Genomic DNA, 10,669 nt, shown 5'->3' on the forward strand with positions numbered 1-10,669 from the left:
TGACATGAGGATAAAATATTGTTTCCTAAATTCTAATGCAATCTATGTACCCATTTCCCTTTAATAGTCCAGACAATCTAATGGTTTGGGTACTATTTACTATATACAACTAGGGGCCACTAGGTAGCATAATGGAGAGAGTACTTGGCCTGGAATCAGAAAGACTTCAAGTAAAATGTGGCCTCAGACCCTTACTTGCTCCATGGCTATAGGCAAGTCACTTAACTACTCTTTGTTTTCTTCAATGTAAAATGGATATCATAGCAGCAGCCACATTGTAGGGATGCTGTGAGGATCATCTGAGATAACATTTGTAAAGCACTTAGCACAGTGTCTGACACTTAATAGGCATGATATAAATTCTTTTTGTCTTCCCTACCCTCCCACCCTTGCCCACCCTACTTGGTGATTATCACTCAACTCACTCCGAGCCCAAGCATCCACTAAGCCCTGCCCTTTCTCTTAAAGAATACTTGGACTATTCTCTTACGTATCTGCTTAGTCTTTATACTGTAGATGATGGGGTTAAGAACAGGCGGTAGTAACAGATACACATTGGCCATCAGTGTGTGGACAATGGGTGAAAGGTGCTTCCCAAAGCGGTGGATCATGGTGACCCCAATGAGGGGTACATAAAAGAGTAGCACAGCACAGATGTGAGAGAGGCAGGTATTGAAGGCCTTGAGCCGCTCAGACCATGAGGCAATGCCCAGCACAGTCTTCAAGATGAGCACATAGGAGAAGAGAATGATAAGGGCATCCAGCCCCAAAGTAAAAATTACAACGATAAGGCCATAAAGGCTATTGACACGTGTACTAGCACAGGCAAGTCGCATGGCATCCTGGTGGAGGCAGTAAGAGTGGGAGAGGACATTAGAGTGGCAGAAAGGCAGTCGCTTAATAAGAAAGGGCACAGGGAAGACCACACAGATGGCACGGGCAAGGACAGCTACTCCAATCTTGCCAATGACCTCAGAGGTGAGTATGGAAGCATAATGCAGTGGATCTCGGATGGCCACAAAGCGATCAAAGGCCATGGACACCAACACTCCAGATTCTACCACTCCAAATCCATGTATAAAGAACATTTGAGTGATACAGGCATCAAAAGGGATTTCAGCAGCATTGAACCAGAAAATGCTAAGCATAGAAGGCAGGGTGGACATGGAGAGACCCACATCGGTCAGTGCCAAGATAGAGAGGAAATAGTACATGGGCTCATGGAGGCTGCTATCCATCTTGATAATGGATAAGATGGTACCATTGCCAAGAAGAGTGAGAGTGTAGAGGAGTCCCAGTGGGAATGCCATCCAGGAGTTCTTCTCTGGCATTCCTGGTATACCCGTCAGCAGAAAACTGTGATGATTTATATGAGAGCCATTCAGGGTAAGCATAGCTTTGGCAGCAAAGGGTTTCTCTGCTCGGGAGACAGTTCCTAAAGTAAAAGAACATTCTCTTATGGGGTAGGGAGAAATGGACAGCTAGGTTAGGGAAGAAATGGAACAGAGACAAGTTTTTCAGCCCAACTTTACCCCTTACCTCCTTGGGTATCTCATGTGTGGTAACTCCTTCCATTGGTTTTGGTTTGTCTGAAAAAAGTAAGGATATAAACAGGAAAGCAGTATCCTTAAGAGTTAAGTAGTACCTGGAATCCAAACACAAGGGCTTAAAGACTTTAGTGTGTGGGGCATCATGACTCTATGTTCATTTCTGCAGTTTAAATGTTCGTAGAGAAGTAATAAAAGCAATGGAAAAAACTCCCAGTAATTTAGGAGTGTGTCATACTCAGACAATACTTGTCAAAGCATCATTCTCCTTTAAATACAATCTCTACAAATATATTCACTTTCTCTATGCTCATGAAAATTTCCCAAGCATATAGACATGCAATGGTGGACACACATTATATGCTTATATTCACATATAGTAATTTATGCAGGTTATGCAAATCATTTGAATTGGACACTAAAGTCCAGACATTTGCATGTGTGAATATAAATATACAGTTATTCCTCTATAAATGTCATTATTCATATAACAAACTGGCTTGTTTTCCTGCAGGTAGGTCACACTACATTGAGCTTTGTGGAAATGGAAAGACTGAGAGCTATTAAAAATGATGAGATATACTGACTCACTAACCTTCCCTTTTCTGACCTCAACTTTCCCATCAATAAAATGGGGATAGTAGTATTTATATTACTCTACTGTCCCCTGTTTTCACTTTCTGACCAAGAACCAGACATATATCCTGCTACCCACCTTGCACCATGTTGATCACCAGTTCAAGTAAGGAAGAAAATGCCCTTCTGATTAAATGTTGAATAGATTCTCTCCCCTACGTAGGTAGAACTATATCTGAATGAAGGAGAGTTCTCAAATAAGTCTCTCCCCTCTATTACCAACCTGACCCTAGTAATTTATCACCTCTCCTTTGAACATAAGACAGGATGAGGTACTGGACATCTGACCTTTTGACATACCCTATGTAGCTTTTCTACAGTGACTAATAATCAAATTAATATTATCTTTGTTCTAAGAAATCAAGAGCAGGAAAATAATATACTCAATGATTACAATGTAAATGGAAAAAAAACTAACATAAAAGTTGAGTCATTTCAAAATTATATAGAATAAGCCTAGGGCAAAAAGAAAAGATATGAAGATCTTTCACTCATTTCTTTTGCAGTCACAGGAGGGCCATGGCACTGCATACATTTTCATGTTGGATGTCCTGATCCATATTATGTATTGTCTTTTCTATTTTTTTTATTTAAAATATTCTTTGACATATGGGATGACACTTTGGGAAGGAGATACATGAGGAAATGTAGGCAGGTTAAAAAGAAAATATATCAACAAGAATGATTTTGTTAGAAAAATAATTAATTTTTTGAAGAGCTTAACTATTTAATAGAGGAAACGTTGCCATGGCCAAAATTCTTTTCCATGAAAACCAGTCTTAATCTCTACCCTTCTCTTATGTGCCCTTTAGAATACTTCCATTATTACCAAGCTTCCTGCCATATTAAACACTTGCCTTCTTCATAAAAATTATTATGTATGTGCTTTATATTCACTTATATGTACACATGCTGTTCTACCTATTCAGCACCTTAGAAATAAGCTTCTTGTGGGTAGGGACTCTTTCACTTTGTTTTTGTATTCATAGAACCTAGCACAGCTCTTAGTGCTTAATAGATACTCAATAAATTCTGGTGAAATTGAATTACTTGACTCACAAGATTGTGAGAAAAATACCTCAAAACCTGCCAATTGCCATATGAACACAAACCATTATTACTTCAGTGTAGGCTCTTTGTGGTTTATTCCTACAAATGTCATTGTGATTATACAGAATTGAATATGATCATGGCTTTTCATGCCTGAGTTTTCATTCTCACTGTAGAGATGAGGGATATACTCAAATACATGTGGTGTATTATAGTGAGGAAGCATGTATTTGAAGTACAAAGACCTGTGAGAAGACTAGATCACTCCTAGTGGTAACAATCAAAGAACACTACCTGGAGGGGGTGGCATTTGAACTGACCCTTGATGGAGGGATACGATTTTATCTGGTATAGAACAGTGCGGAATCCAGATTCTAAGATCAGGCTGAAAAAAGGCATACTTATGTGCTTATGTCATTCATTTGTTTGGTTTGGTTTGGTTTATTTTGATTTGGTTTTGTTTTTTTTGGTGAGGCAATTAGGGTTAAGTTACTTGCCCAGGGTCATACAGCTAGTGTCAAGTATCTGAGGCCAGATTTGAACTCAGGTCCTCCTGACTCCAGGGCTGGTGCTCTATCCACTGATCCGCCTAGCTGCTCCTATGTCATTAATTTGAACATAGACACATAGTTTCTTTTGCACAAACTCAAAAACATCCAGATATTTATTCTATGCACAAATGAGTGAATGAATACATGAATGAAAAGCAAAACAAAACATGTTTTTAAGCAGTGCTTACTGTGTCAATCACTGGGCTAAGCACTGGGAAAACAAATACAAGTAAATATACCATTGTGCTTCCACAGAAATAAAGTTTCATACCAGAGACAAACAACTATATTTATAGGGACACTCTTCTATAAACTCAAGCATAACTAAAAATGGTCCTATATAGATATACTTATTTGCACAGCTGCATTTCTTATCAATAACCTATAAATATATTCATACATGAATGAAATTGCCATACACAGAAAATGAGTATGTTCTCTCTCTCCTTCTCTCTTTTTCTCCTCTCTCCTTTGTCTGTCTGTCCTGTCAGTTTTTCTGCTCTGTAACTGTATCTGTGTCTTCCTTCCCTCTGTCCCCTTCTGTCTCTGTTTCTGTATCTATCTCCTCTCTCTCTTTCTCTCTCTCTCTCTCTCTCTCTCTCTCTCTTCTTGCTCTATGTGTATGTCTCTCTTTCTCTTCCCTCCCTCTCTCTGTCTCTATCTCTATCTCTCACTCATTCACATGCATATAGAGATACATATATACACATTCTCTTCTATTTGTTATTATTCAGTTGTGCCCAATTCTTTATCTCCCCATTTGGGTTTTCTTGTCAAAGATGCTGGGGTGCTTTGTTATGTCTTTCTCCAGCTCATTTTATAGATGAGGAACTGAGAGAAAAGGGATTAAATGACTTGCCCTAGGTCACACAGCTAATAAGTGTCTGAGGTCAGATTTGGGCTTAGGGAGATAAGACCTTCTGACTTCAAGCCTAGCATTTTATATACAGAGCCACCTAGATAACTACATACTTTTCTACTTCTTCTCAAAGGGGCTTATGTACTCCTATGCGCAAATACTCACCTCTACATTAACAAGAACACTCCACACATCTTTTTCTCTTACCTTCACACTCTCCACCTCTTTCCTTTCCTGTTACTTCCTGCTCTGAAGGTACAGATATCTCATCAATGTAATTTTATGATTTGTTGATCAATAACTAATTGATGAAGATTTGTAAGTTATGTTTTTCAGGTTCTTCTGCTCTTTCAGTCTGTGGATAATTGAAAGCTTTCTATATTTCCAGAAGTTTTCTATCTTCTGTCTACTTGAGGATAGAATAAAATAATAACTCTATAACCAAGCCAGCCTTGAAGAAAACTGTGATGAAAGTTTACTTTATGTGTGTGTGTGTGTGTGTGTGTGTGTGTGTGTGTGTGTGTGTGTGTGTGTGTGTGATCAGACCATTCCCTCCTTTGTTTTGTTTCTTCCTTTTGGTGATGCCCACCCACTTTACCGCTCTCTGTATACCATTTCTGGATACAATGTGTCTTGGTGAAGTGAATCGTAAATTACTAAATTATGTAGAAATATCCCACCCTGAGAATTTTAAGTTTTTGCCTGATCTCTGACTTTGGATGAATGATCATGTTCCGTTAAAAGACTACTCAGGGGGCAGCTAGGTGGCGCAGTGGATAGAACACCGGCCCTGGAGTCAGGAGGACCTGAGTTCAAATCCGGCCTCAGACACTTAACACTTACTAGCTGTGTGACCCTGGGCAAGTCACTTAACCCCAATTGCCTCACTAAAAAAAAAAAAAAAAAGACTACTCAGAACTTGGTCAGGTGACAGGTGGTTCAGGATTGAGACTGAAAGCTGGAGGTAAAAGGAACTTTTCGATCCCTCTGGAATTCTATTGGTAGACACCAAACTAGGAGCTATTGAACTTCATGCAAATGCAGTTATTTTCAGTGATCTATGCTATCTTTCTTTAGCTAGCTAGTGAGATGCATGCATATATGCATACATGATTAAGTGTGGCATACACATGATGCACTCTGGGTGTGGTTGTGCTTCATAACAGGAGAGACCAGCAAGCAGAGAGCCTTGACATAAGAATTAATAGGGAGGGGCAGCTAGGTGGCGCAGTGGATAGAGCACCCGCCCTGGATTCAGGAGGACCTGAGTTCAAATCTGACCTCAGACACTTAACACTTACTAGCTGTGTGACCCTGGGCAAGTCACTTAACCCCAATTGCCTCACCAAAAAAAAAAAAAAAAAAAAGAATTAATAGGGAGTTCCCACCGCCACAGAACAACTCCTCGAGAAAAGTGTAGTTCAACTCATGCTATTTATGTTTCTCTGCCTGAATCATTAGCTTAGCAGGACAAATTGGTGGAAAGAGCTCTAGACACAGAATAGGAAGATATGATTTTGACTCCTGTCTCTGACCTAGACCAGCTATGTGACCTTTGATTAAATGAAAATATTTCAATCACTTACCTAATTAGAACTTCATAAAAATGGTGTTCACTTAACCTTAGAGCCCTAAAGAAGAGATGTTTCCCACTAATCTTGGTATTTCATCCTTTATCCTGTTCTCTCTGAAGTCACACTATTCTGACTCTCATCCGGGTTCTGGCTGGCACAAGGATGTATCTAAACATTCTGTCTACTTGCTTTCTATTCTCTTCAGTTACTTTTGTAACAGACAGAGAGATACATGCACACACACACAAACACACGCAAAGAACCCCTGGACATTTTCTTGGCAACTCACAAGAGGAAATAGATTTCTGGGTGAAAGGAAACAGTTGGTGGGGAAAGTAAAGGAGAGAGCCAGTTTGGTCTGCAATAAATGTTTCATCAGCTTCTCTTCATCTCTTCTCCCCAGGGTTTCAATCCCTAATTTTCTTCAGTCCAGTTCAATCTCATTGATTTGGGTACATTTCTGAGTTATGGACCCTGAACTGGCTAGAGATAAGCTCATCAGCCTTTAAGCAGGATAGACAAATGTACCCTTGAGGCCACTTTTATTCTCAAACTAATAGGCTGTTTTTGTCGGTGTTGTTTTTTATAACTTGTTTTTAGAAGCCATTAACCCATTGAATGCAATTTGTCATAGCCACTCTCTGAGTGCTAGCCACAGAGAGAATGGTTAACATTTTATTTTTAAAAGTGATTTGAATGGAATTTGGTTTATTTGTCTTCTATTTTTGTTTATTTGTTCCAATTCTTAAGGCATTGAGAGAAAGAGAATGGCAAAACCCATCTGTATGTCATTCTGATTGTTCATTACCTTGCTCAACACATTTGATCAGTGTGAAGTCTAATTCTCACTGGATTATCATGGGCTGAAATACCTACAAAAATAAAATAGCATATTCTAAATAGTGTTTTTTTCATAAACTCAGATTTTTGCTCAGAAAAAGGCTATCAATCTTTACTCCATTCTAATTTTTTCTTGTTCTTCACTTCCAGTTCCTTTCCCTTACTTCCTCCTTTCCCACTCTCTGTTGCCTACAGTATTTATGCATGTGCTTGTGATTGAAAATTAAAATAAAATCATGGTGTATTTTGTTGTTGTTATCACTATTATTATTATGTACCACCCTCAATTCCCTATTTCTGGAACTCCTTGTTCCACTGAATTTATTTCATACTCCTAGATGCTTCTTCATCATCCCCTTTACCTACCCCATGTTAATCATTGATTCTCTGTTGTGCTCTTTTCCCATTATTCTTACCTAGATTCCTCTTTATGCTGTAGATTCCACCTCTTCCTTCACCAAGGCAATGATTCTTAGCTTTTATGCTGTCATTTTAAAACCCATGGGTCACCTGGAGTCTCTAGGAGGCCCTGATGATTCCCTAGATCCCAATCAAACAAAATGGAAAGGGGGCAGCTAGGTGGCACAGTGGGTAGAGCACCGGCCCTGGAGTCAGGAAGACCTGAGTTCAAATCCGGCCTCAGACACTTGACACATACTAGCTGTGCCACCCTGGGCAAGTCACTTAACCCCAATTGCCTCGCCCCTAAAAAACAAACAAAAAACAACCCAAACAAACAAAATGGACATTTTATTACAGAAATTTCTCCTTCTGGTATATGTTGGAGGTGGGGGAGATGGGTAGAAAGACTCATATATATCATGATTCATTAAAGAAATCTCAGATGATTCAAAAGAATGTTATGGTCTTTACCCATTTATGACACCCCCATCTTCTCCCACCATTGGAATCTTGTATCTTCTTATGCAACAAACATATGTACCATATGGAAAATACCCCTTTCACTCTTGTATACACATTGCACATATTTATATTACCTCTATGTATTTATTCAATATCTATTATTATGCTCTGTCATATTTGCATATATTCCAACTTTTCAATGAAACTTGACAAATATTCTTTAGGCAGTTATTAAAGGCATTGTTGATAGAGAGCTGGTAGTAAGAAAGAAAGAAAGAAAGAAAGAAAGAAAGAAAGAAAGAAAGAAAGAAAGAAAGAAAGAAAGAAAGAAAGAAAGAAAGAAAGAAAGAAAGAAAGAAAGAAAATCACAGGGGGCAGCTAGGTGGAGCAGTGGATAAAGCACCGACCCTGGATTCAGAAGGACCTGAGTTCAAATCTGGCCTCAGACACTTGATGCTTACTAGCTGTGTGACCCTGGGCAAGTCACTTAACCCCAATTGCCTCACCAAAAAAGAAAGAAAGAAAGAAAGAAAGAAAGAAAGAAAGAAAGAAAGAAAGAAAGAAAGAAAGAAAGAGAGCTGGTAGTAGAGTCAGGAAGATCTAAACTCTAATTTGGATTCAGACATATTCTACCTGGGTAACCCTGTACAACACACTGTTTGCCTTGGTTTCCTTATCTATAAAATGGGGACAATAATAGGCCCTATTGCCTAGTGACATTTTATGGATCAAATAATGTAATATGTCTAAATTGCTTTGCAAGCCTTTAAATACTATATAAATGCTATTAGTTTTATTCTGGTTATTATCATTGTCATCATCATCATTATTACATATTGAGTAATATTCTACATGCTAGAGATCTATGAAAAAGAAGACTAATCAGAGGCTCATTAAGAATAAATTATGGTGGGCAGCTAAGTGGTACAGTGGCTAGAGCACTGGCCCTGGAGTCAGGAGTACCTGAGTTCAAATCTGGCCTCAGACACTTAACACTTACTAGCTGTGTGACCCTGGGCAAGTCACTTAACCCCAATTGCCTCACACACAAAAAAAAAGAATAAATTATGGAGCCTTGACTTCCGGGGCAAGCCAAGATGGTGGAGGAAAGGCAATGAGCTCCTGAACTCATGACATGATTGCTCCAAAAAACATCCAAATAACGCCATAGGAAAATGCCTGGAGCAGCAAAACTCACAGAAGAATGTGCTGAAATCATCTTCTAAACAAGAACATCTTGGAAAGTCAGAAGGAGGGAGCTGCTGTACTGATACAGGAGTTGAGACCAACCCCACAGTCACCCTGACACAGATCCAGTCCCAGGAAAGCCTCACCAGAGAAGCAGACCCCCAGAGCCTCTGAATCAGCTGAAGAACCAGTGTCATCTAGAACTAAGCTCACAGTCTGGTGAGTGGGCTAAGCCCTGGGCAGGGGGGGAGACTACAGGGGTCTATGCTGGTGCTAAGGCAGAACTTGGATTTTACACCCCTGCTGAGAACCAGGAAGTAGGCTCAGTAGCAGTGGCCCAGGTAGGGGAGGGGCACAGGCTCATCAGAGCTAACAACCACAACACACAAAGCTGGTTGATTAGCAAGATGGTCTGGGGTCATCTAAGGACCAGGAAACAGGCCAGGGAAGTGAAGAACCTGATCTTCCTTAAATCATACCACCTGAGACTTCTTAAGCTTGGGATACTGCAGCCTGGAAACAGTACCCCACTTTAAGGAGCTAAAAGTCTTGTAAAAGAAAGGCAAGATGAGCCGACAGGGAAAGGTGAGGACCATAGAAAGTTTCTTCATTAACAAGGAAGAACAAGGGGCACCCTCAGAGGAAGATGTCAACATCAGGGCCCCTATATCTAAAGCTTCCAAGAAAAATATGAATTGGTCTCAGGCCAAAGAGGTGCTTAAAAAGGATTTTGAAGATAAAGTTAGAGAGGTAGAGGAAACAATGGAAAGAGAAATGAGGGTGATGCAGGAAAGACATGAGAAAAAAGTCAACAGCTTGAAAAGTCAAATTGGCTAAATGGAAAAGGAGGTACAAAAGCTCTCTGATGAAAATAATTGCCTAAGAATGAGAATTGAACAAATGGAAGCCAGTGACTTTATGAGAAACCAAGACACAATAAAGCAAATCCAAATGAATAAAAAAATGGCTATGTGAAATACCTTCTGGGAAAAACTGCTGACCTGGAAAATAGGTCCAGAAGAGATAATTTGAAAATTATTGGTTTACCTGAAAACCATGATCAAGGAAAGAGCTTAGACACCATCTTCCAAGATATTCTCAGGGAAAATTGCCCTGAAATTCTAGAAGAAGAAGCTAAAATAGAAATTGAAAGAATCTGCCGATCACCTCCAGAAAGAGATCACAAAAGAAAAACTCCTAGGAATATTATAGCCAAATTCCAGAGCTCTCAAGTCAAGAAGAAAATATTGCAAGCTGCCAAAAAAGAAAGAATTCAAGTACTATGGAGCCCCAGTCAGGAAAGCACAAGATCTAGCAGCTTCTACATTAAATGACTGGAGGGCATGGAATATGATATTCCAAAGGGCAAACGAAATGGGATTACAACCAAGAATCACCTACCCAGAAAAACTCAGCATAATCTTTCAGTGGAAAAAATGGGACTTCAATGAAAATGAAGATTTTCAGATATTTGTGATGAAAAGACCTGAACTGAATGGCAAATTTGACTTTCAAATACAAGACCCTAGAGAACCATAAAAAATTGTAGCTGGGGAACAT

The 10,669-nt window shown here is 39.5% G+C and overlaps 1 protein-coding gene across 1 annotated transcript; it reads right to left on the reverse strand.

Moving 5' to 3' along the window:
* Positions 1–443: 443 nt before the first annotated feature.
* LOC122748028 (olfactory receptor 51H1-like) lies at positions 444–10,121 on the reverse strand (the record flags this gene model as incomplete). The annotated part of the gene is made up of 2 exons (XM_043993765.1): positions 444–1,356; positions 10,090–10,121. Coding segments are annotated over 2 exons (945 nt in total), but the record flags the coding sequence as incomplete, so codon positions are not given.
* Between the last annotated feature and the right edge of the window lie 548 nt (positions 10,122–10,669).

Source organism: Dromiciops gliroides, chromosome 3, assembly GCF_019393635.1.
Source record: "Dromiciops gliroides isolate mDroGli1 chromosome 3, mDroGli1.pri, whole genome shotgun sequence".
Classification (NCBI taxonomy): domain Eukaryota; kingdom Metazoa; phylum Chordata; class Mammalia; order Microbiotheria; family Microbiotheriidae; genus Dromiciops; species Dromiciops gliroides.